The 24,942-nt window shown below is 49.2% G+C and overlaps 11 protein-coding genes across 11 annotated transcripts in view; 5 read left to right on the top strand and 6 right to left on the bottom strand.

The window, feature by feature from the left end:
• The window catches only part of FOXG_14040 (uncharacterized protein), a gene marked incomplete at both ends in the record, with an annotated part of 1,866 nt that extends 860 nt beyond the window's left edge, over positions 1-1,006 (top strand). The window contains 2 exons of the mRNA XM_018394106.1: positions 53-644; positions 955-1,006. Of these exons, the coding sequence (XP_018253572.1) occupies positions 53-644; positions 955-1,006 (644 nt within the window). The remainder of the gene's footprint in view (positions 1-52; positions 645-954) is intronic.
• A 1,099-nt stretch (positions 1,007-2,105) lies between these two features.
• FOXG_21365 (uncharacterized protein) lies at positions 2,106-2,210 on the bottom strand (the record flags this gene model as incomplete). The annotated part of the gene is made up of 1 exon (XM_018401699.1): positions 2,106-2,210. One exon carries the CDS (start codon positions 2,208-2,210, stop codon positions 2,106-2,108), a length of 105 nt encoding a protein of 34 aa, XP_018253571.1.
• Positions 2,211-2,772: 562 nt separating this feature from the next.
• Positions 2,773-3,968, bottom strand: FOXG_14039 (uncharacterized protein; the record flags this gene model as incomplete). The annotated part of the gene is made up of 2 exons (XM_018394105.1): positions 2,773-3,197; positions 3,251-3,968. The coding sequence occupies 2 exons, from the start codon at positions 3,966-3,968 to the stop codon at positions 2,773-2,775; spliced, it is 1,143 nt and encodes a 380-aa protein (XP_018253570.1).
• Positions 3,969-7,135: 3,167 nt separating this feature from the next.
• Positions 7,136-7,951, top strand: FOXG_14038 (uncharacterized protein; the record flags this gene model as incomplete). Its single annotated transcript, XM_018394104.1, has 1 exon — positions 7,136-7,951. The coding sequence occupies one exon, from the start codon at positions 7,136-7,138 to the stop codon at positions 7,949-7,951; it is 816 nt and encodes a 271-aa protein (XP_018253569.1).
• A 1,047-nt stretch (positions 7,952-8,998) lies between these two features.
• On the bottom strand, positions 8,999-11,087 carry FOXG_14037 (uncharacterized protein; the record flags this gene model as incomplete). The annotated part of the gene is made up of 3 exons (XM_018394103.1): positions 8,999-9,671; positions 9,718-10,973; positions 11,034-11,087. The coding sequence occupies 3 exons, from the start codon at positions 11,085-11,087 to the stop codon at positions 8,999-9,001; spliced, it is 1,983 nt and encodes a 660-aa protein (XP_018253568.1).
• Positions 11,088-11,318: 231 nt separating this feature from the next.
• FOXG_21364 (uncharacterized protein) lies at positions 11,319-11,720 on the bottom strand (the record flags this gene model as incomplete). Its single annotated transcript, XM_018401698.1, has 2 exons — positions 11,319-11,364; positions 11,386-11,720. 2 exons carry the CDS (start codon positions 11,718-11,720, stop codon positions 11,319-11,321), a joined length of 381 nt encoding a protein of 126 aa, XP_018253567.1.
• A 1,991-nt stretch (positions 11,721-13,711) lies between these two features.
• On the bottom strand, positions 13,712-13,852 carry FOXG_21363 (uncharacterized protein; the record flags this gene model as incomplete). The annotated part of the gene is made up of 1 exon (XM_018401697.1): positions 13,712-13,852. One exon carries the CDS (start codon positions 13,850-13,852, stop codon positions 13,712-13,714), a length of 141 nt encoding a protein of 46 aa, XP_018253566.1.
• Positions 13,853-15,486: 1,634 nt separating this feature from the next.
• Positions 15,487-16,422, top strand: FOXG_21362 (uncharacterized protein; the record flags this gene model as incomplete). The annotated part of the gene is made up of 1 exon (XM_018401696.1): positions 15,487-16,422. The coding sequence occupies one exon, from the start codon at positions 15,487-15,489 to the stop codon at positions 16,420-16,422; it is 936 nt and encodes a 311-aa protein (XP_018253565.1).
• Positions 16,423-17,000: 578 nt separating this feature from the next.
• On the top strand, positions 17,001-17,806 carry FOXG_21361 (uncharacterized protein; the record flags this gene model as incomplete). The annotated part of the gene is made up of 3 exons (XM_018401695.1): positions 17,001-17,027; positions 17,084-17,472; positions 17,515-17,806. 3 exons carry the CDS (start codon positions 17,001-17,003, stop codon positions 17,804-17,806), a joined length of 708 nt encoding a protein of 235 aa, XP_018253564.1.
• A 2,422-nt stretch (positions 17,807-20,228) lies between these two features.
• Positions 20,229-21,032, top strand: FOXG_21360 (uncharacterized protein; the record flags this gene model as incomplete). Its single annotated transcript, XM_018401694.1, has 2 exons — positions 20,229-20,326; positions 20,375-21,032. The coding sequence occupies 2 exons, from the start codon at positions 20,229-20,231 to the stop codon at positions 21,030-21,032; spliced, it is 756 nt and encodes a 251-aa protein (XP_018253563.1).
• Positions 21,033-21,473: 441 nt separating this feature from the next.
• Positions 21,474-24,648, bottom strand: FOXG_21359 (uncharacterized protein; the record flags this gene model as incomplete). The annotated part of the gene is made up of 3 exons (XM_018401693.1): positions 21,474-21,657; positions 21,717-22,443; positions 22,494-24,648. The coding sequence occupies 3 exons, from the start codon at positions 24,646-24,648 to the stop codon at positions 21,474-21,476; spliced, it is 3,066 nt and encodes a 1,021-aa protein (XP_018253562.1).
• Positions 24,649-24,942: the final 294 nt, after the last annotated feature.

Raw genomic sequence — 24,942 nt, 5'->3', positions numbered from 1 at the left:
ATTATTCCTCGGGCGAAAAAGAAGAATGATTGGTTTCGACCTGCACAAGTAGCTTCCCAGCAGTCGGCAACTGAAGATGAGACGTCCTTTCCCAGGTCTCGCAAACCCAAATCAGCTCTCGAGGTCGCATTGCATGAGCTGGACTTCTTGCGCGATATTGTCAACACTGCACAAGACTGCAAGGACTATACCCGAGCTGAGGTTTCATGGAATATCCAGGTCCATCAGCCACTACTGCAACATTCGCTTGCTGGACATGCTACAGTACAAGTTGAGCCGTCCCTTACAGCAAGAATCCTGTCTCCCTTCTCCGCTGCAACGAGTGGACGCGGCGGTGGGAACGTTATTGAGAATAAGATGATAGATTTCTGCCTCACCCTGTGGCTCAACGATGGGAAGCCCCATCGACTGCTTGACGAGAGGAATGCAAAGGCTGTTGCAGCTGATTTAAAACTCATATCGGCTATTGCGGATAAAGTATGGTCCCAGCCTCCCGACGCCCAGTCTGTCAACCAAACCGGCTATCCTCCATTGCAGTTCGCGCCCATCGCTTGCAACATCGAAACCAAAACATCGAGTGTCCAGCAAGACGGCGAACTGCAGCTCTCTGTCTGGACGGCGGCTTGGTATCAACGCATGAATATGTTAGTGCCTGAACGCATTGCCCAACATGGCATTATCACTCTGCCACTGCTATATATCATAGGGCACGACTGGAAGTTGTCTTTTGCATGTTTGGCGTGGGAATACAATCGAGATTATGGGACCGCTTGCACTCGGAGATACGACAACGTTATTGGGCACGTACACTATTGTTGCTGTACTGAGGAAGATTGGCGACTGGATTACGACTGTATATCGGGATTGGATTGAGAAGATGTTTCTACAAGAGTGGCGATAATGATGGCAATAATAATAGTGATGATAATGATGTAATTATAATGCTTGTTAAAGGAATTATACAGGGAGAGCCGAAAGGAGTATCCGCCTTCCTCAGCTTCGATAGAATCGTTGTAGACCGTGGGTGCCGCCACCACGCGTCGAAAAGTAGTATTCCTGTCCAGAATAGGTTCGTGTAGTCCTTTTACACCAGCGAAACGTGGACACTCCTTTCGGTCATCCCTGTAATTGGAGCATGTGACTTGCACAGTAATTTGGGTGTTGAACCATACTAGGAGGCTATGAACAGCATCCGTCTCAGTCCCAGTGCCGATAAGCTGGCCAACGACCTTAGTTGAGAGGAGCGGCTGGTCTTGGGACAGAAAAGGAGCTGGCTCATATTGCCGATGGTCAGGCCAACCTAGATAAATGCGAGGATTCCGTAAAAGCCAAAGCATACAAGAAGTAAGATACTGTAGTTCATATTCAATTAATTTTCAGTCTCTTGTCAAGCTCAGGTAATGGGCCTAGTCCTTCCCGGCCCCAAAGGATTCGTCAAGCGTCTGCCTTTCCTGTTCTTGTTTTGGTTATGTATGTTTGTTTTGGTGGTCAGGCGGATCTAGGTCACCAAACACAATCAGCGGAAAAGCGGTCGCCTCAATTTCCCATTCAGATTCGAAGACAAGTTTCTATAATTACATTTGAGTGATATGATAGAAGGTGAGTGCGTCTGGTGACTTCCAAAGGCCGAGGAGATGCCTTTTATTGCTGGGAAACTTTTGAAAAGGCTCGCTTGCGATCCTGAGAAATTGCCTTTATCATCAGAGACTGAACATTACCCCCGGCTTTCGCACACAAAGACAGCGAAAGGAAAGACAAAAACAAAACATACACCCTTTGGCGAATTTGGGATTTCCGTCTCATAGGTATGGTATACGGTATAGGATGGACATTCAGCGGATCGCGCTACGTAATCATGGGGGTTCTTAGCCGGCCATGCTTCTCGCCATCTGTGGAAGAAACAATGATGACCTACAATGCGGTTGCATCAATAGATGCAAAACGTAGCTCACTCAGTATCGGACACTATCCTAGAGCACGTCGTATATACTAGAACAAGCATCGATGCCAGGTACAGGGATGATCGAAAGGAGTGTCCGCGCTTCGCTGGTGAAGGTGAATTATACGGACCCATTTCAGACAGGAATACTGCTTTACGACGGGTGCTAGCGGCGCTCACGGTCTACAACAATTCTATCGAAGCAGAGGAAAGCGGACACTCCTTTCGGCTCTCCCTGTAGCATCAGTTGGCAGTGGTCAAGTACAGACATGGTTTTCAATCGAGCCTTTATCTAGGCTTCAAGATGTGGCTCAATACGTATCTTCACAACGCCAAGGGAAATGGAACAATGGACAAAACGTCGACGTATGGACCTGTTAATAGATTCAGTCACTGTTCTAGGCCAGCAGCACCTATTGGCACAAGATGCCCAAAGGAATTTTGTAACTATTGGCCTGACACTTGCACAAGGCAATAGCGATGTATGTTTGTTCCCTCCCATCGAGAAACAAAGTATCAGACTAAACAGAAATTTTTGATCAAGTAATAAGCCCAGCAACTCCTATCAATTAGGATTCCATTATCGACAGAAGCGAGAATAGCCCAACGATGGTAAGTAACACTGACTTGCAGAAGGGTGTATGGCTTTACTCTAATCGGGCCTGCTCGATCCATGGAATGTGTCGTTATCATTATATACACATGTAAGATGAGACCCTCCAGTAGCCGACGCCGAAGTGGATAACTCCATTGGAACCACTGCATTCTTGTAACCGTCAACAAATGCCATTGATGTTGTTTTCAGCAGCTTTGATCGCACTTGTGGTTGTATATTAAGGTTCAATTGATAATTTTGTGGGCTCATTATGATATATTCTCTCTGCCACCATATTAGGGGTGGTGCCGTATCGAGGTGTCGTAGGAACAAACAAGTTGTGTTGGGAAAGTTGGCTCTGATCCTGGGCCATGTTGTTCATGCCATCCGACATTGGAGTCATGCCAAATGGGTGGACCACGTTGTCTGCGGGAAGGTTGCTCAAACCATCGAAATGGTTCAGATCACCCTCGTGACCGAGGCCGGCGGCCTTCTGAGCCCGCTGGTGATTCTTCTTGATGTGAGCCTGATGGTACGACAAGTGACTAGCTCCAGTGGGGTTGCCACGGCGGATAGAGCACTTTTGGAAATGACGCTTCAGGATATCACTTCGAGAGAAGCTATCGCGGCAAAGAACACACATGTAGGGGCGATCACCGGTGTCTGAAAAAGAATGTCAGTAAAATCTGTCAGTGGCAACAAGCTGTTCTACTCACGTCGCAGAAGGTGGCGCTTAAGGTGCTTGGCATGGAGGTAAGTCTTTGTGCAGTGAGGGCAGGGGAATTTGCCATCTGCATCCTTGACAGGAATCACGGTGTTCTTGGCGCCAGTACCAGCGGCTGGGGCAGCAGGCCGTCCAGGAGCACTGGGGAGGATTCCGCGTCGTCCCTGAGAGCCAACAACGTGAGTGGGAGGTTCGCCTTTTGGCATCACCGCAGTGGGCTGCATAAGAGAACCATGACCATAAGGCGACGAAACACCAGGTTGAGACGTGATGTCTCCAGGAGGCATAGGACGCAACACAGGAGGACCGCGACCACCAGCAGGAGCAGGCGCGATAGGCTGTGGGTGAGAAGCGGCAGTGGTCGCCTGGGGCATCATGGTAGAGGTGCCATAGGCCTGGAGAGGAGGGTATTGGTTCTGGGCCATTGAGTAGATACCAGCGCGGTTCGCGGGCTGCGTTGTCTGCTGCTGGTAGCTAGGCATGTTGGAGGCAAACCCAGGCGTGTTCGGGGTGCCTGGGGCTCGCGGCGCATGAGGGTGGCTTCCGTACATGTTCTGTATGGCCGAGGTCGGAGGCTGCAGCGGTGGCAGAGCCTGAGGGAGAGGAGAGCCGGTTTGCAGTTGGTTGCTAGAAATCGCGGTCGGTGAAGGATAAGTGTGACCGGAAGAAGTCGTCTTTATACCATTGGAGGGGTGGTGAGGACTGTCCATGCTCTTTTTGGCAGACGGGAAGCTCGTGACAATCGTCGTGGTGTTGAGAATAGTGTGACGCAAAAGAACAGAGTGGCCTGGGGTGCGATAGACCGTGGTGGATGACAAGTACAAGCCGAGGATTTACGGAGAAAAGAAAGAAGAGGAGGGGCTCCTGAGGTTTGCAATATCAAATGTATGGCCTTGTAGAGCTCCGCAGAAGATGTTCACGGGTGGTGGAGGGTGAGGCTCGTGGCAGGTCCCTCTTTGAAGGCAGTGTTTTGGATAAGATGCATAAGAAAAGAAAAGGTGTTGAACCCCTGTTAGGCTTTCTTTCTTTCTTCTTTTTCTTTGGTCACTCGGCAGTCTCTCTTATGAGGGTGAACTGTCACCTCAGCCTTTCGGAAGTGGGTAAAGGCGACTTGGTTTTGAAGTGGTCGGTGTGAAAAGAGGAGATTAGACGTGTTTGATAAGACCAGGGGCCAGATCACAAATTTTCATCGACATAACGGTATTGTAGATCCGGGAGTGAAATAAAATGTCTATAATGTGTGTCAACCAGGATAAGGATATGAATCCCGCAGCCGGTCAAATAGCCACGCCGGCCAGGCTCTGGCCAGGCGAACGGTGGTTGAGGGGGCGTTTCGTAACCCTTGAACGGTGGGGCCGTCCGAGCCTCAGCCATTCAAGTCATCGTAGCCTTTTGAATACTTGCTCCAGCCTTCTAAGTGGATGGGTATTTCTATATGTACAGGGATTTTCTTTATCCCCCCCCCCCCCCCGATCTTCTCTTGCGGAGGCATTTCACGCAACCTCTCGCTTGTGAACAGCCTCACTTCTGCTCTTCGGGGGCCCCTTGTTTCGATATTTCCTCTTCATTCATGATGAAGCCCCCTGTACGGAGTATTCTCGCCTTCCAATCTGGCGAGGTTAAACACTGAAGAAGCCGCGGAAACTCCCGCCGCGTCATACGCAGCTTGCTTGCTAAGCATGATGTCTGTGAGCAGGAGATCCATCGTATCGCACGACAGCCCCAGGTCTTTCCTTCATGCGTTCCTTCGCGATCTTGGGAGAAGAATCTTTGGTTGATGTCCTAACAATTCTATGCCATTCCTATACTCTTTTAGCGCGAGAGTCAACTCTGCTATGAGATCTACGCAAGCGCGAAGTGCTGAATCGCTTTCTCGGGAATCGTAGTGGTGTTTAACTACAGATCGACCACAGTAAACGAGGGAAATGTCCTGGGGACAACGAGAGATGACATGAGCCACCAGGTCTCGGGATTAATACGTGGCAGTCTAGAGAGTGCCAAATCAGTGCCTTGTAGTTCAACTGAACCGCAAGATCAAGGTGATGTCGAGCTTGATGTATGGAGAGGCTCAAAGCAACTGTTGGATGGGCATCCTGGCGTCGCGACAGTACTCGAAAGTAACGCAGACATCGACTGTTCACAGCTCGCAGAATACTACGCACGGATTGATCTTACGGAGACGGTCGTATATATTCTTCTCAATGTAATAGCACATGGGCTTTGCCATCTTGCCAACGTCATGGCAAATGGTACATCAACAAGTTGTCAGGCCCCAGATTCAAGTAACAGGCAGCGCGTTGAGCCTGGAGTTGGGCTTAAGCGCAAGCCTTCTGGATAGCCTGCCGTCAAATGGCCCCTTAGCGGTATTATTGATCGATGCATGCCTGCTACTGTCTCGACCGATGTTGTAGCAATACGAAGCCAGCTTATCACAATGGTGGGGGAGCGGTGATGCCCTCACCCCAGTCCGAAGGGCGGGATGAAGGACGCAGCCCGAAGAATGGAACTTGGTCATCTCATCCACATTGAGATCTTCCAATCCCCAAGCAGCAGTTGCGAAAAGGTAGTTCGTTTCTCGCAAATTGAGTTCTCCTCGCCCTCTTGTGCTCGGGCCCGTCCTGCGTGCAAACCGACAAGGGTCTGCCTTCCCGCGTCCAGATCGTAACCGGTCTGATCACGCTTGTCCGTCGACAGCGATGGCAACCCAACGAGCTGTCGTTCGTCCCTCACCTGCGCCACTTATTAACGACTAACTTCCATTCGTCCCTCATCCCCAGCCATTGACAGCAACGCTCATCGCGACGGTTCCTCACCTGTCAACGGCTTCACTCCGTTGAGCCTTATGCTCCAGCAACGTCGCTGCTCTTTATAACACATCGGCCCTAACATTTTACGCATCTGCTTCTGCATCGACTTTTACATAGAGAACCTCTAGCATTCATATGTCATCCAGCATTTCTCCGTTTGCAGATGCCTTGATAGAATTTTGGCAACATGTTGTGCGCATATGCCTGGAATCAAGCATTTGCAAAGCCCAGTGCCGTTTGTGCTACAACAAAGAAGCTTGAGTGCCAATCCTTTTGCCCCTTCATGGCTGTTGATACTAGTCTGCGCATATTCGAAATTCGATCCGTTGGCTGCGTATCCGGTAAGCTGTTCCACCAAGCCCAAAGGATGGATGACTTCAATAGACAAGTACCCCAGCCCATCTTGCAAACTAAAGCATCCTGTGTCGTTTACAGCCTCGGCGGTTGGATGAGCCACCATGGTCAGGCTGATTCTTCTCCGAGTGCCCCTATAGAACCGACAAAGGAAAGGCTTCAAGGCAGCAGTTGCAGCAAAGTTAACTTGGTGATGAACAACCGACCGCTCCACGAAGATATAAAAGAAACACAACTCCGTCAGCCCGTTGACAGTCTTATTACCTTTATCTATCTGCTTCGATCCTAACAAACAGTTGACGGCATATCGAAACTGAGTGTTAGTGATCTCATCTGCTATCCTGTCAAGACTTTTCACTGCTGACAGTCAATTGCCCATTCCTTCCAAAAGTACAACATAATCGCCCTTTCTTCTTCTTCCCCTTCTTTATGCCGCTTGCCCCCTGACCTTCACCAAAGGAACACTGTACACTTTCTGGATCTTTGCAAAAGAACCCATCCCAGGTTGTCAGCTCTTACCTGCTCACCCGTTGCCGGTTCGGACTTCAGCCAGTAAATTGATAACGACTGACGTCAGGTTAAGCATTCCTACGCCTCGAGCTCACGACTTGTTGTCTACAATCGACTTGATATTCGTGCCGACCATTTTTGTTTCGTAACTCGCCGATCCCTACACCTTCTCGCCCTTTTCGTTATACCCTACTCTTTCACACAGAATGAGGCCCGACTTCGCACTCGTGCTACTCACACTCATCACACCAGCGGTCGCCTCCGTTATCGGTGCAACCCCCCGCATCGAGCGCGTTGAGGGTGAGACCAATTCCGACAAGCATGAACTATACAAGCGTCGTGGTGGCGGCAAAGGTGGATGGCGCGGTGGGAGTAGTGGTAGAGGAGGCTCAGCAGGATCATCTGGCGGCAGTAGCGCAGGTGAGAACTCGCGAGGAAGCAGTAATAAAGGTCCGAGCGACTCATTTCGGCCAGGCTCATCAGGAAACGACGGCAGCTCTCACGGTAGAGGCCCTCAGCCCGCCTTTTGCGGCGGACAATACTACCCCGGTGGCTCGACAATACCTTACAATGCCGGCGACGTAAGCCCCGGAGGAGTCACACCCTATATGATAGGTGGTGCCGCTCTCGCATTCTGGCCTGGCACATGGCTATACGGCGCGTACGTGTATCTCTACATGCATACGTACCACTACCACAATGAGACCAGTGATGAGGGCGAGGAGCGCGGCGTTCTGTGTGGATGCTCGCAATACGAGTGCTGCGCATGCGACTACAACAACAACACCCAATATTTCAACGAGCTCATCGGAAACGGTAGCTATGATGGACTCAACAAGTCCATTGTCAATGTTGCAGAGGTTAACGGTACCGTGATGATCCTTATCAACGGAACTCTACCCAACAATACTGCCCTCCCCGACGTCAAGGCGCCAGGCAGTGCGGCCGCAAGACGCATGGTTGGGGCTTCGCAATACTTGCTCGTAACGGCTGCAGTCATAGCTGCAGCCATTGTCGCGTGAATGGAACCTGGTTTGACATAGAAACGTTGTATGGGAAAGCATTTACGGTCTCTGTTTGTGTTACTATGACTTTTCTATGCATGTTGTAGTCAGGGATGTGGTGAGGGTCGTGGCGATGAACGGATGGAAAACTGGGGAAAAAGGGAGGATGAATGGAACCAAGTCACTCCTCCATATACTACGATGTTTGCGCCAGCGATTTGTAAAACACCGTAGTATTGATTTAAGAAAGTCTGCCGCAGATATGGGACCAAGGGAAGACTGTATCTCCATAGAATTACAAACGAGAAATTCGCCGCCGAAAGCAAGGTCTCAGGATGGGATGGACGTTTATTTGTGAGAAAGCTGACGATAAAGGGTGCAAATTTTGGAACACTAGTACTCAAAGCCTTCGAAATAACAAATGGAGAAAGTTAAGATGTCTATAAATCCAACGTCTATAATAATACAAAGTCCCTCCTGAACATAGAGAAAACACAATGAAACCCACGACAGCTTAATATCCACTAGTACTGCACTCACTAGACCTCCACGATGATGAACAGAGTCGTGGGGGTACAAGGAAGATATACACCTCTAAGGCCAAGTCTTGGAATACTTCAAGCTCTGTGGCTCGATGTGGGCGCCGGTAGCAGGCTACGCATCGGAATCGTGATACCGGTCTGGGCCGCTATGCATCATTTGGTACTGCTAGTTTGGCGGAGAGCATTTGGAAGGTTTTCCGATAGCTGCTTTCCCGGTTCCTGTCGTCTATCATGATGGCGTGCTTTTTGAGGTTGTGAGCCGGCGAGAGCGGTAGCCCCACAGAAGCCTTGTGCCTTATGCCGCAATCTTTGGTACAAGGAATACGATGCGTTCCTCGTGTCCAGACCAAAGCTGGAAACAGTGAGGTAGAGCGAAATATTCAGCACGGCCTCTGAACTGTTCTAGTAGGACACTCTCGTGCCTACACGGCTGGCCTGGGAACAATTGAGCCCAGAAAATAGCCTGTAAGGCAGGCCGACAGTGAGCTCATATGGGCGTGTTCTACATCTCGATACTGCCAACTCACTTGCTGCCCAGGCTTATCGTGACATCATACCTTTCCGGAACGTCAAATTGGCGAGCTTCTCCATTCCAGAGAAGCCAGTTACCTGAGGATGCAATGCTGTATCCAAGTGACAGGATCCGGTCCTTGCGCTCTTCCGTGACAGACGGCAACTCAAAATACTTCTCGTCCTCCTCTATCTTGTCATTGTTGAACCAGTCGTTGGGGAAGTAGTCCTCGGCGTAGAGCAGGCCTCGCATGGCAAAGTCCTCGGGCAACGGGTGCGGCAGCTCGTGCTTTTCCGGCAGGTGGAAGTGGCCTCGAATCTCATACCCAGGCTCGCAGGAAAGCAAGAGGGTGTTAAGCATAATGGAAGTTAGTTTCCAGGGATACGCGTCCTCCAAATGGGAAATAGCCGCTGGATGCTGTGTCATGTGGTTCATGAAGACCAAGATGGCATGCACGAAAGGTAACGTATTGGTGTCTCCCCATCGATAAAGTACTCGCGAAATCGTCCGGCTTGCAAAGTCAAGCGCAAGCTTGAATGTCTCGTCAGGGGTAGCCTCGGAAATTGTGTTCCCATCCACGGTGACGTCCGTCTCTTCGGGCTTCTTGGACATGGCCCGCATAAGGACATTGGGCTCGGCACCGTACCCGAGCAGAGAACATGACAGAGCAATGGCAATATAATATCTGCTGGAGTTAGTTTAGTTCGAATGACTTTTCAATGCCGACTGACCCTGATTCCAACCATCGCTTAGTTACCCGACCAATATGACCATCAAGTGAATCAATAAAGCTATCCTCTGACTTTTGCAGCTGATCTCGGGACTTCCCGGAGAAGAGGATTGCATGAGCGCGCACGAAAGCAGCATCAACGGGGGCAAGACGGGCCGTATTGTTGTTCAACACAGGATTAAACAACGTCATTATACTTTCTCGTGCGCTTGAAAAGGGAATGGGAACACAAAGGGACTTGGTGTAATAGTGCAGCTGCTGCAGGGCATTGGGACGGGCCAAGATGGCCAGATGGTGATAAAGTCTGCCCGTAGTAGGGAACTTATCAGATGCTTTGCTGTACCAGCGACGACTTACGCCAGTCCAGATCTCACGAACATTGATATCGTCGTCCTCAATAGCCATGCGGTATCTACCAAGGTCTCCAAGACACTCGATCCACGTGTCCTCAAAAGCAGGCACAGCTTCGTATAGCAAGGCCATCATACTGTAAGCAAAGTATATAAAGGTAAGCATGTGCTCTAGAGATGCAGGGAGACGATGTCTGAGAAGCTCAAGAAATGAGTGAATGCCGTGTCGCCACATGCGAGCAGGCATAGCATACTTGGAAGCCAACCTTCGTAAAGCAGGGCTGGCAGAGGGGTGTTGGCTTGCAAGAAAGAAGTCATGATGCTCATGGAGGAGTGTTCGGTGAAGTGCAATCAAAGCTTGCCATTGTTCGTTGTTAAGTTTTGAATTGGCATCAGTGTTGGATGATTGGGCATTGTCAACTTCGATGCACTTTGTCTCAACCATGACCAGTCCTGCGTAGATGCCTTTCACCTCTGCGACAAGCTGATCTTGTGAGATGGGTCTTGTCTCTGGCTGACGCATCATCTTGGATGTAGACCCATCGTCATTAGGTGAAGGCCCATTGGGCTGTTGTGTGTTAGGCTGGGTAGATCTGTTTGCCATGATAGGCCTTTGCCTCGGCGATCCAAGAGAGACAACTTGCCCCTGACTCTGTGACTTTGGCTGAACACCATCATCAAAGGTCCAGAGGGCACAGTCCGGAGGTGGAGGTGACTGGCGCTTTGCCTGATGGCCATCGGTATGTACAGTTCCCGATGTGGCTTGATCCCCTGTGTTTCCATTGTCGGTGTCTGCACGTCGCTTCCCACTTGGAGGTTTATTGATCATAATGGCTCCCTCGTCGCCTTTGGGGACACGTAAAATCTTGTCGACTTTCTGGCCCAACTCTTCGTAGTTGATGCTGTACTTGATGAGTAGTCAGCTTTGGATCACTGTGATAGAGGAACGATGTCCATATGTCCTTACGATCTTTCCGGTTCTCTTGACCTCCTCGCCTTCTTCGACGTGACCGTCAGACATCAATAGCACAGCGCATTGACTACCCTTCTCGGCGATGCACCGTCCTTCGACACCAGATTCAAACCTATAAAGAGTGAGCTATACGATGCATCACTGAGTTACTCTATACTTGCGGAGGTATGTACCTGATAATCTCCCCAAGCTGTACACCCTCGATGGTGCAATCACAAATGGTGCCCTCATCTTCCCTAATCAAGAGTTAATGCTTATTACTTCTCAATTGACATTTTTCTAGAAGACTTCTGCACCACCACTTGAACTCTGCTTGTGGCTGCTTCTAGTGAAGATACACACATACTTTACAAAGTCCACACGGCCAGTAACGGGGGACATGTCTTTCCCGTCTGATCTGTTTTTGTGAGGCTCGCTGTTGTAGTCCTCCTTTAAGTGATCGCCTTTATGACCAAGACCGGCAGGTGTAGGTGAAGGGGGTTGCCTCCTTCGTCGCTGACGGCCATCTCCATCAACTGAAGATCGCAATATGGTCTGACACCCCGTGTCTCCATCATTGGTGTCTCCTAGAGTTTTGATGTCGTCGCCGCAGATATCGCTCGTAAAAGACTGAGACTCCGCCTTGTCTTGTTGATGACGAGTCCGCAAATGCCGGACCCATTTGTCCGTAATGCCTGCCATGCTATGTTATGTCAGAGAATGGATAGGCTGTGCCGAGTCTAATCGATATGGCCTATTGAAGAGGGCTCGGAGTGGGAATTATACAGATTTTGCGGTAGAAAAAACAGGTAATCGTGTCTATATTTTGATCGCCACCGAGCCAAGTTGAAACAAAAGAATTGCAGGTGGCAGGGCGCTCGCACCTTTATAGGTAATTGGAATTCGAAACGGTTGCCTTATAACGTGGATTGAGCGGAAAGGCAATCACAAGAGCGAACCCATAGCCACAGTGGTTCGCAAAGAGCAGAGAACAGTATCCAGGAAGAAAAGTCTGGGGCACGAGCCGCAGTATGCGGCCTGGACTGATCATGTTTTCAAATGCTGTTGCCCGGTCCGCCTGAATAGATGGTTCGCATTTCCTGAGGCTCTGCTGGTGATTAAAATATGGACTTTCCACTGTTGTTTTCCTCTGCTTCCTTTTTTCTTGAACACCCGACAACGCATAGGCATATAACCAATATGTCAGTTCATTCACGTTGCTATGTATTAACCTTTCAAACACCTCAACGGGCCATAAGTCAACATTCTCTACCATTTATATAGTGCATCTTTCACCCTACCTACAGCTACCTTCGCCGTGTCTCTTTGACTAGTGGCTCACAATTGGCCGTTTCAAAATTACAAAGCCGTAGCTAGATTTTACTCCAAGTCAACCACCAGAATCAGAGTAGATAGGCAGCCGGACAGGTGGCCGAATTCGGGTTTGTTGACATCGACATTCATCCAAGGCATTGAAGAACGTCTGTGGGAATCGTTTGGAGCCCAAGGAAGGCTGTCGGCCCTTGCAGGTCTTTCCGCCAATCGTGAGTGTCTTGGCATAAGCAGCAGTGGGGAGGCCCCCGGCGTATTCAGGGGTTTTGGTTTGTTTCCAGGGGTGGGGATGGCGTGTATGGTCACCTCGTTGCTCCCTTCCCAACTAAGTACACCATCCGATATTCGACAGCGTGGAGAGTTTCGGAAGCCATATACAACTGTAGGTTTTCAATAACGTCATTAGCGAGGCAGCTTTAGCTTCCCTCGAGGAGAAAAACAGAAAAGAGAAAAGAGAAGAGAAGATGTAAATTCGTAAGGACGTATGGAATGGTTTCTACGGTATAAATATCCGTCGATTCGGTAGTAATTCTTTCAACAGCCACTCTGAGCCGATTTAGTCACACGCCCAAGGTGTACTAGTCAAGTGTGGGGAAGCCGGAAGGTGACCCAGCCAATACCAACGTTGGTATAGGATCTATACCGTGAAGGGCATAGCCTAACTAAGTAGCCTTGGAAATTTAAAAACGAAGAACAAGGCGGATTGACCCAAGCTAAATCCTGAATGGCTGGCAGGTTTTGCCAGAGTTGCCCCATCTTCACTGAACCCCTGCTTTCGCCTTGCTACCCTACGCTCCGAATTAAGCCTCACGGTGAAGCTGAATCATTGACCTTCATCGCCGCAGTACATAGTCCATGCAGGAGCTAGTAGAAAAAGAACGTATAGTTGTTAGCATATACATAGGTGTTTATAATCGGGCTATTAGGGCTCTTAGCGACACTCAACAAATCCTGTTGGTCAGGCAGGGCGACGAAGTCTCATAATCAGTAAAAGAATGACATTTGTAGATGATGAGTTTATTGGTCGCTCAATGCACGGTGTTCATCTTACGAGCCAGTAAACGTCAGGCAACATGACTTTCGTGATATTGACAGACCTTCCATATTCATGTTGCCATGTTGTGGCACCAACTTGGTCTCAGACTCTCTCCCATCAAACTCAACGATGAAACTGTTGTATCAATCACCATACCCAACCATAACCCGTTGTTTTGACTAGGGGAAGAATGTTGGAGTTCTTTGGATGAGCTTTTGTGGAAAGAATATATCTGTTCCAACTCCGACATGATGGCCGATCAGCCTTGTATACGACTGACAAAGGCCCCTGACCTTTTGCTTATGACACCCAGAGCCCTCTTGAGTCAGAAGATCATTAACACCTCTCGTTTCCTAACATGGCGAGGGCGGACCATATTCGCGAAACGGGAGTTGAAGTTGGATAGGCGTTGACCAGGGAGATCAGCCATGCTTCCACCGTACGATGAGTACTCTGGATCCTCCATACGTCTGGGGACGGGGCCCGTTTTGATAGACTCGCGCTATGCACTTGCATTTCTCATAAAAGAGCCACCTTCGCTTATCTGACAGAGCTATCAAATTGCCTTCGATACATAGCAAAAGTAAAGCTACCTTCTTGTCCCAGCCAGAAGCAATGTAGCTGATGCGCGAATTCTAAGCGATGATCCTCTTCCTTCAAGCTTTATACTTTCATTGCCATCAGCTGGGTTCCCTCCTAGAGCAGCCTTTCGGGGTCATTGCACCCTTTTGCCAAACATTCCTTGATATGTTTCTACTTCGAACGCGATTCGTGATGACAATGCAAAAGTCTAACCTATGGACTCATGACTTTCCGTGTTTACCGACTCTGCCACTGTTCCCATCTTGCGTGCTCAAAGCCGCTCGGTTCTGAGATCGAGATGGCAACATGGCCTGGCAAGTTGAAAACCTGTCCTTTGGATTAAGACATCTCACTTTCTCATTTCGCCTTTCCCACGGCGCCTTCAATTTCACTGGGCCTCACGATGACTTTTCGTCTCCCGCGTCAGCTTTGCCATAAGCATACCTCCGGCAGAGATGAATCCCTCGGCCGATCCGTCAAACCGTTGGAGGTGTTGACGTGGGAACGGCAAGGGATACCAAATTGGGTTATCTCTGAGAGCCTCTCTCGCGGATGCCTTCTCAGCCTTTGACTCGCTCTGTTCAAACATATTGGACACAAATTTGATGCTCTTTAGGGTCGTACTCCTCGGAGGATGGAATCAAATGGGCTAACCGCCTATGTAGGCAGAGGTGAACGATAGATCCGTAGTTGAATGTTTTGTTCTATGTGGTCTATTTACTTGGATAGGCTAATTCACCTATGGGAAGATACTCAGCGACTCAGCGCAAGAAACTCGCTTGCAGAATAAGACATGTTGCCTTTGGGATTCTTCGTAAGTCCAACCACCACTGAGCCGAAGATGCCCAAATCCAAGTCATGAAACGGGATCAAGTTACGGCGAGGAGATTAGAAGTACTAGCACGCACGCCCATGTATTCGTCGCTTCATGGTCGCCCCTCCAAGTACAATCATGGCACATGTCCGGAACGCCATGTCACAAATCGCACAGTAGAGTTCAGCATACTATGAGTTCTGCCACATGATGGAAAACGGGAGCTTGGCTTGAGACCTACGTAGGTATTCTGCAAAACCTCGTTCATGAATGAACAAAGGTCACTTGTCCCTTTTACAAGCTCTTGGTCTGACAGGCTTCCATCATCTCAGCTCTCTAGACTTCGTGTCTTCTGTTCCTTCATCCATGGTTCTAGCCGGAATTCGAGCCTTATCAGCTTGTGAGCATAGTCACCCAATGCCAAGTTAGAGCACGATCCTAGTATTTCCAATCTCCAGTAGTGGTCATCGGCAATCCTCTGGGGTAAACTGTGGAGGCTTAAGTGCATACGACTGCAATGGCATCAGCGGCTCATCTCTTGGGGGCTGCTGGAACACGCAGTACTTCCAAGGCCAGCTAATAATAGACACGAAGATCATTACTCCATACCACGAGCGTTCGTTACATTCATCACACTATTCCCGCTTGTTCGTGGATTCAGATGGCGAAAAAAGCGTTAAGGCGCGAAACTTCGTCGTCACAAAATGAACGCCCCTTCCAACCGACATACCCGGCAAACTAGAGCGTGCGGTGCGTGCCGCCTGCGGAAAAAGAAGTGCGAGGGAAAGGCTCCCAAGTGTGAGACTTGCAAGCGCTCCAACAAGAAATGCACATGGACTCATTCCCTGATTACGACTTCTAAGTCTTGTGGAAGGCACGGGTACCGGGAACACATAAAATTACACGAGAACCGAGAAAGCTGTGATCAGTACGGAGAGGAAGTAAACGCCCGGGGGCCGGAGCCGGAGGCTTCTTCGACTACTGAAAATGACAGAACAGCTCAAACTTTGAGCCTCCATGCATCTAGTCGAGACTCGATCAACGACAAAAGCACCGCGGCCTCCCAGAAGTCACTAGAGGATCTTAACTATGATAAAATCCGACGTTTTGGCGAAATATATTTCCAAGAATGGGCCCCTCTGTTTCCGGCCCTGGCTGAAATCGAGTTCGAGAAGGCCTTCAATGGCTTCTCTGACAATACCGACCCAACCAGCCGTAACGCCCATGTCACGCAGATATACCTAGTCGTTGACATTACTGGTATATTATCCAAGGGTCATGAGCTTGAGCAACTGCCTACTTGCGCACCAAGATGGCAGGCAGTCCTTGATGCAACTGACTTGGAACCAAGCATTCAAACTTTTCAGTGTTTCACACTTTCACTCCTTTGCTACACCAAACGCGGAGACTATGAGCGACTATGTTCCTACATGGATAGAGCGATCGGTCTTTACAAGAACCTTTTCCTACTAGCGTTCAGCAAAATCAGATCCTGCGCCCAAATCGCGCCGGCAAACGGCCCGCACCCACATCTTCACTCTCGGAGCTCAGCTCATGAGAACCACGAAGGTTTCAAAGTGGTCGATGCCATGCTTTCTGATTGCCTGACTTTCTTGCTGGCTTTGCTTTGTATTGACTAGGATCCTTGCCGTCAAATTACGATCTACTAACCTAAATGTCTGATAGCATGATCCTCCCGCTGGGCCTGCTTCGATATTATAAATACGTCGTCCCTCGTCTTCCCCCCAATACAGGGGCGGGTTAGGGAAGGAAGGCCATTGCCGAGTTCAGTCATTCATTATGTATTCACCAGGACAAGATATCGACATGGCATTTTCGGCCCTCGAGCGGACAAGTCTTGGTTAGCATCTTTATTCTTGCAGCATTTCCAGTTTTGCTAGATTTGCTTCGAACATACTGGAAGGTGTGGTGGCGCTGGAAGGAGACGTGGCCATATCTCGCATTTACTATCTCGGAAGGCGAGTGATAAACTCCATACTCAAGTACGGTACGCAGGACGAAGACTAACACCGCCTTTAGTCTTAGGCTTATGTGCCTTGGCGTGCTGCCCTCCATTTTCCCCTGGGGTTTCCGTCGTTGCTCGCTTCGAGTTGATGAACTGACGAGTACATCCCAGGTACTCTTTTGCGTCAGTGTATATGAATTATAAAAGTTTAGCCAATCTCCTGGTTACGACGTACACACGTGGAATCTGCGAATGAGCGAACTCGTCGGGTCCTTGAAGGTAAGCACAATCAATACCCGTGCAATTTATTTCGAATAGTAACTCACAAATTTCAGTTTCAACGCGTATACGAATGTTTGGCTTTGGCCATTCTTGCATGCATCAAGATCGCCATCCACCTTGAAGACTGTCAAGTCTTGGCTAATATAACTACTTTCAGAGGACTGTTTTGGAGGGCAAGCATTTTTATCATTCCAATTCTAAGTATCTTTACTCTTGTAACCATCGTCCTTATCAACAGAAAGCCCTACGATCACAGCAACATCGGGGAATTTTGGAAACACAAACCTCGCCGGGAGCTCTTCATCTTCATGGAGATCACAGAGGCTATCCAGCTCTTTACAGACTTACTCATGATAGCACTTCCTCAGTGCGTTATCTGGAGGTTGCAGTTGTGCTGGAAGAAGAAACTTAAGATAGCCCTCGTCCTTGAGTCTGGTGTTATGTGAGCTCCTCTATTTGGGGATTGAAACTGATCTATAGTAAGTCCCTGCACCGTTGGTCTCGTTTCCCTGATCCTAACTGTCATCTACTCCGGAAGAGCCGACAGCGTATGGTACATAAGGCACCCGGAACTCTTGAAAAATGCGGAGATAGCGTGCTGGTTTGTTATTCGTGCAGAAAAATGTGTTCCCCAAATCCACGAGTCGCTTGGAAGGCAGAAGAATGCTACCAATGTTCCTATCCAGTCGTCGAACATGGAGTTTGGGCTTGAAGGCGGTTTGGCTGGGGCAGGATCAAAGGAGGTTTTGTTGGATCCTACCTTGTCGAAAGGCTGAGTGGCGTTGACCGACGCAGGCTAAAACATCACCACTGCTTCTATAGATAAGGACTTCCTACTAGCTTAGAAAGGAAAGGACTGATATCAACAAGATGATACTATACACTCATTTTACAGCCTGGCGAGCTGTTAGGCGCTGATATATAAACCCTTATCGATGCGCGCCAGTACCCACGGACATTCAATCTACCAGAGAGCATCTACGGTACCAACTAACAGGATTCTTCATAGAGACAAAAACAGACATGAAGCGGCATTCAGAGGGTAAAGTACTACTAGAATTTGGCTAGCATCGTTATTTGAACGACCTGCCCTGTTTACAGCGACCAAGGCCCCACTTATGCCGATTTTGCTGGGATGAGTTTTTATGAGATTGCTTCGCAGTATGCGGTTGTCATCACGCCCAGTGTACTAGACGGGACACCTGTTGTCATGGAGTGCACGGGGAGTCACGTCATTTGCTTGGCGCGGAGTAGATTTCCCGACAGGATCGCTGTCTCAGCAGATTTCAGAGCTTCAGAAATATCTCGGCTCCAGATGTCACAGTTCTCCATTTAAAACCGCAATAGAAAAGGAAAACGAGTATGAGCGACCCTATCAATCGATGCTGAGCTTACTATCATCACTAGAGTCTTATTCCTACCCCATTCCGCGCCAGCAGTAGGTCCACGGAACCTAGGCACTGATTGCCAAGGGACGAACGGCCTATTCTTTACTTGGAAATGGGTCGACATGACTGTCGATTGCCCTGGCGAGATCAAGTCAGCACTCTGTATCCGGGGTTCTTTCATGTTATCCGTCGTCTAATGCGGATATTCCTAGCCATACAGAACACCGAGGCATTGGAAGGTGTTATAATATAAGACTAAGCTTACAATCCGGGACGCAAAAAGCATACCGCAGTAGCGATCGGAACCAAAGGCAACCAAGCCTTCCGAACCGCCAGTTGGAAAGGGAATAGTAAAACCCAAGGCCTTCACCAGATAGGGGCCGGGCTTCGAGATACTAATCGCCTATCCAAGTGGTGGTGGCGAGAGAGGCAAGGGGACGAGAAAAGCATCGCTGTTGGGGGAAAAGCTGTTGAGGGAAGTGATTTGTCAAACCCTGGTGGCAATGGCCGGTCTGATACGTGTTTATCGAATGTCATGTAAGTCGCTATCATTGGACAAGAGGCTATCTTATGTGGGGCTAATAAGATCAAGAGAAGGCTACGTGAGTGGGTACGAAATCCATCTTCCTTCGTCATCCAGATCTGGGCAGTAAAGGCACTCAGTTTTAGAAGGGAGCGGTGATCCTCAAGGTCTACGGGGAGGTGCAGTCGAGGCTACATGGCAAGCTGAAGTGGAGGAGGCAGAACGTCAGGTTTGAGGAACATGCCTGTAACACACAAAGAGACAACTAAGAATCTTCAGCTTCCTAGTTTCTTCTAACATTTGTTGTCGTCCCAGCAGCCCGGAATATAATGCCACAGGAAGAGGTTATATCAGGCCAGCCTTCTATGATGACGTGACGTGACATTCGATCATAGAAGTCCGAATGATAACTTTCAGCAACCATGCTATTTCACGGGTCATTTTTGATGCACGATGGCTCGTGCCGGCCCGCATGCAAATGCCAAAAGTACTTGAGAGTAATTCCGTAGTGCATCATGTTGTCCTGTTTCCTAATTTGATCAGCGCGCACAAGTGGGGCCAAAATCCCTCATCAAGAATAAGACGCCCGCCAATCACCATTAGGTCAATGGCACGTTGATTAATCCCTCAGTGAAGCCTTTTTTCCTTTTTCCGCAGTTGATGAGGGTTGTCTACGGTTTGGGAGAGAATGAGTTCATCCGGAGCACCATTGGACGTGACATTTAAATCATAGAAAAAGCATGCTTTGGTGTCGTCTTTGTCCGGGCTCTGCTGGCGTTACATATGAGCAAGTTTCGAATTCCGTTTTCGCAGACCCTATTGATGTTCTGGTTGGTTAGTGGGGCACCAATAAAAGATGCGATTTGAGCAGTGGTAAAGGGCAGTCATCGTGGGATATGATCATTGGTTGAGACGGCATCATGGGTCGATAATAAGCTGGCACTGCGGGGTATGAGGGAATTATTTGATCGGCAACCAATCAGATTCTGTAAGCAGATGGGTTAAGGCTTCCGCATGCAGAGCCCCGGTATGCATTACTATGCAAGAAATCCCGTGCTACTTTGGAGACATCGTACCCTAAATCCGATGACGCGTGCCGACCCGCCTATTTGTACTCGCTTGTTGCATCCGCCCTGCGATCCCACGAAGATTTCCCTCCGTGGTGGTACTGTATCGAATAACCTGCCAAAACTGCCTATTGCGACACAGATCCTATAATTCAGTACAGCACAATCGCATGCTACTAAATCGGGCGGTTTAACTTAACATCTCATCCACACAGCACCCATGGCTTTGACTACAGGTTCATATGAGTTTGATCACGCTCAGATTCCGGGACTTTGGCAGCCACTCAAAGAAGAGCATTTTGCACAGACATGTGAGGAGTGCGCATCCTGATCCTCGATTTACCAAATGGCGGTTAACGTCTGTAGTCATAACAAGCTCCCTACAGACGACGCTCTGCCGGAGGTTGAAGAGAAAGTCAAGGAGCATCTACCTCAGCTCGAAGCGCTCTTCAAGCGATGGAAGGTTGAGGGGTTTTTTGCCTTGAGTGTTCTGCACAGGCATTTCAAACTTCCAGATGGGTATAACCAAGTCGGGCGAACCATCAAAAAACGGTTCTACTTTACGAGAAAAGTCGCAAATAATGCACTCAACTCTAGCAAAGTCTACGGAAGCAAATTTGTACTCACTCCACGAGGCTGGAGCCCTGTCGAGATTCATGAGGGCTCTATGCCTGGCCTAAGTAGGGTGGATCCTGAATTCCTTAGCTGCTTCACTACTCACTTAGTCAACCACGACCTGACTTCGATTTTTGGATTCGAGTATATCGTACGAGAACTATCAACATTCAATACCCTAGAGCTTGATTTGCCAGGCTACGGGTTGATAGTCGTCAGTGCCGCATCAGTACCATCCATTGACGCCCCAACAGTAACAACAAGGTGGATATGGTCACACCAAACTGAGCTCAAATGTATTCCCTCTCCAGATGGGCATGTGAGAAAGCCAGTGAAGCCCCAGCAATCCGACCCCAGCGACGACCAAGTTATCGCTGCATTTGAAAAGGAATACCACGATGCATACTAAGCACTCAAGGCATGGAACGATGGCAGTTGGGCCAGTGCTTGACCAACGGCTAGGGATGGAAAGAAAACCAAATGACACGGCATAGGATGCGACATCTTCGCACCTGGAAATTTCATAAACAATGCGCGATAGGAAACCTGATCCAAATTCTTTGATAGCAAATTGAGACATTCTTCACTGTCTCTAAAATCCAACGGACATGGTGTGAAGTCTCTCCATTCCCCATCTGTCGCTCTGTTAGTTTAAGTGGCATAGTTGTCAAGGCTGAATATACCTTCGCTCTCAAAACTTTCCAATATTTCTATAGCCGATTTCACTGGAAAGTATGTCAACCATGAATGCGTTGTATCTCCAGCCAACATTGCCCTCGGCAGTCCCAGTTTGGACTCTTGCAAGTAAGATATAGCTGCCTGGCTGCTGATGTACTTATAGGTGACTTGTTCACTTAGCGCATGTGAAAAGGTTGCTGATGTTGAACGTACCTGCTTCAGTAAGATGATCGCCGTTTTGATTTTGGTACTCTTGATGGCATCCTAGGGTGGTTTCGGTGGCTGGCATTTCAGGATGGGACTCGGTGTCTAATTTCGCTTGGTTGCGTGAGAACTCAGCTTCTGCATCAAAGTCCCTATTGTTCCCATCCCTCGTCAGCTAATTTATTACTTCCCATGAATTCCCTTGACTTACCCATTGTGTACAGATGCTCTCTTATTGGCTAGCCATGGGGTCCGCTCATGGTCTTGTACATTTTCAAGATTCACGAAACCATTCAACTCTATCGGGGGCGTCGAACAGGATCGAAGGTCGTAATTTTTCTCGTATAGATCTGACATTTCTGTACTATGTAAAGACTGGACCTGTTTATTGCCTTCGTAAGGCTCCGGTTGTTCCTTTTCTTGTGAGGGGTACTGGGCATGAGATGATGATTTCGGGTCCACCAGGTTGCGCGAAACTATCCGCATATCGTTTCTGGGTAGAGATGGATAAGAATTGCCATCATTGGATGTGTAGAGAGGGCTGACCTCGAGATGTTCTTTATATGTGGTTGTCGCACATCTTGAGGAGATAGGTTTGGTTTGGTCATCAAAAGTATACGCACACTCGTTTGATACCGTGTGGCGGCTACTGCTTGGCGACGGCTGGTGCGCATTCGAGCCCCCCTCGTTGCTTTGACCACTCGAAGACGAAAGGCGGAGCGGAGGAACAGCAGTCGAAGGGCCGGCGGTGCTAGATTCGGCACCCGCTGAAGGCCCTAAGACGTAAGTAGAATCCTTTAGAGCGTTTGAGGCCGCGTCACTGCCTCCGCATGACGACGCGAAAATTATATGGCCTTCTGCCTCATCCACTTGAGTGACATCCATGACAGATGCATTTCCTTCGGCAGGAGAGCCTTGATTGAGTCTCGCCTTTTTCGCTTTCCACTTGTTTAGCATACTGTTGCGATGGCCGAGTCTAGCAACATACCTTTAGTGCCTGAGATTTCAGTGTCTTCATCGCCGATTGGTCGTTTGCGCGTCGTTACCATTCTGTTTTGGATACTCATACAAGAGACTTGGGATACGGTTATGGAGTTGTCAGTCCGGGAGGATGCGACATCAGAGGCTGTAGCTGATGGTTCCTGATTAAGCGACATATCTGGTCCCATTGAGATCCTACCGTTGGCCGGAGGGGGATCTTCATCTTCATCTTCGCATAAAGACGGACAAAGACCATCGTGGCTACAGTCAGCTGGTGGTGAGGGCAAAAACGGTGTCAAGTCGATATCACGGTCTCTCGATGAAGTGGTTGGTGATGGAGAAGCAGTGGAAGGGTTTACGGCGCTAGACTTGCCACCATCCATCTGTCGAGGCAACTTGTAGCTGCTCTGGATCGGCGTTGGGGAGACGGGTGAAGCCGAGACGTTGTCTCTGGGGATCGACTTGGCACCGCCGTTATCTCCGGTCACAGTTCTTCCAGCCAATGCATCCTGATCTGGCGGCGTCTCCTCTGCCTCATCAGTAGGGTCAGGCCTTGAATATTCAGCCGCAGAGCGTTTCTCGACTTTGTCACGAATCATAGAGCCAATTGTATCAATGTCAAGATGACGAAAGTTTTGCAAAACACTCGGCTGCACCTTGCTGATGAATGCCTCGATTGCTTGGTCCACGGAAGCATGCCGATGATGTGTTTCGGGGCTGCTGTGACGAATTGAGCCAGGCATGGAAGCGTCGAGATCAGGGAGGTCATGCACGACATGTTGATCCGACCCCTGAGTCCTGGCATAGCACCTCATAAGGCTGCCGTGGAGGATAGAGCCAAGTACGGGAATACCGAGATCAAGAAGATGTTTCACACCAGGCGACGGCAGTTTGGCATTGACAGGCGCTTCAATCACCTGGCTCAGGGCCTCGGTATATTTGCGGTGCTCTTCAAGGTTGCGGCGAAAGATTGCAGTAACTTTGGAAATGCCGAGATCAATAACACATTTCACGGCACACGCCGGCCCCATAGCGACGATGGCGGCTTCGAGCGCCGTATCAATATCTGCTGCTGGCGCATCTCGATCTGATCCCTGACTCTTATCTGGCTCGTCATGAGATCCAAGGCCCAGTCCTGTGATCGCGTAGCGTTTCCTAAGTTTGCCCTGGAATAGTAATTCGAGTTGGGAAACGCTGAGATGAAGAAGATCTTCGACTACACACTCTTTTTGCACAAATTTAGTGGCTGCCTCAATCATTTGGTGCGGGCTCTTCTCCTGGAAATGTTCCCATTGTTCAAGGTAAAGCTGGTCATGGTCTATTTTTTTACGCTGAGCAAATGGGTGTAAACGATCTCGCGTAGAAACACGACCACAGCCTTCACAGACGTAACTTTGGCGTCTTAGGTATTTTTGGAATGCATGGCGGCTTTGGGGCGGGGATATTGCCGTTTCCACCATTTCCATGCCCGAGGCAGCCGAATTAGATTGGATTCTCCCTGCTGCGGAGTTTTGGGTGTATTTTGTGCCGTCCCTGAAATTTGGACGAGAGGTTTGAGGCTGGCCATCAACCGATTGAGGGGCTGGTACTCCGCTGGAGGCGCTCTTATCAAGTGCTCCGGATTCAGAAGACTCATCATCCGTCGAGATAACAATCAAATCATTCTCCAAGGCCTCGGAATTCCTGCCTGGAACTCTCGAGCCTGATGGACTCAGGAGCACCTCGCGTGCTGTGCGTTCTTCTTCGACTGGCTCTGTTTTTTTGCACTCCACGTTACTGCAAGAAGGCCGGACGTGTCCATCACGTACAATGTCCTTGCTGTGCTTGAGCCAGAAGCGAAATCGGGATAGTATATCTTCCCCGAGAAGAAAGTTAAAGGCGTTGTTGAGAACCAGCATTTTCTTTTTATCGTTATGGGAGCCCTCAAGTAGATGGATTCGGCGCTCCTGTAGTATCTCAGTCAAGCGTTTCTTGGTTATCTTCCGCTTACGACAATTCCATTCTGAAAGCGAGGGGCCTTTGCAACCAGCTATTGGACCTAGCTTGTCGTCGAGACCCAGAATATCAAGTACGCTGTACTTATCGAGGTCATTACCCCGCAAGGCGTCCAGGTTCTTTTCATCTTCGTTCCGCCTGCTGCGGTTCTTCTTAAGCGAGCTCATTGGAAGTGAGGAAAGAAAGACTAGCGCAGGAACGGGCTAGACGAGGGCAAGGCGGCAGAGTGGGTCGAGATGAATGAGGGAAGAAACAATCAATAAGGCGAAGGGCGATATGCTATCCGCTTGGCCACGACGGGTTGATTGACTGCTTGAGGAGGCCTTCTTTGTTCAATCCAGAGGGGAATGGCGGAGACAGCAGCCTTTTAGACGGCTAGCAGGCTTCTCGCCCCCCTTGCTGGCGCATACTCTAAGCGCCCGTGCCTGGCAGAGAACAACAAGGGTGTGCACGCTAGCTGG

The sequence above is a fragment of the Fusarium oxysporum genome, chromosome 6 (assembly GCF_000149955.1).
Source record: "Fusarium oxysporum f. sp. lycopersici 4287 chromosome 6, whole genome shotgun sequence".
NCBI classification, from domain to species: Eukaryota; Fungi; Ascomycota; class Sordariomycetes; order Hypocreales; family Nectriaceae; genus Fusarium; species Fusarium oxysporum.
The sequence above is the reverse complement of the archived record's forward strand: the minus strand, read 5'-3'. Positions and strand labels throughout refer to the sequence as shown.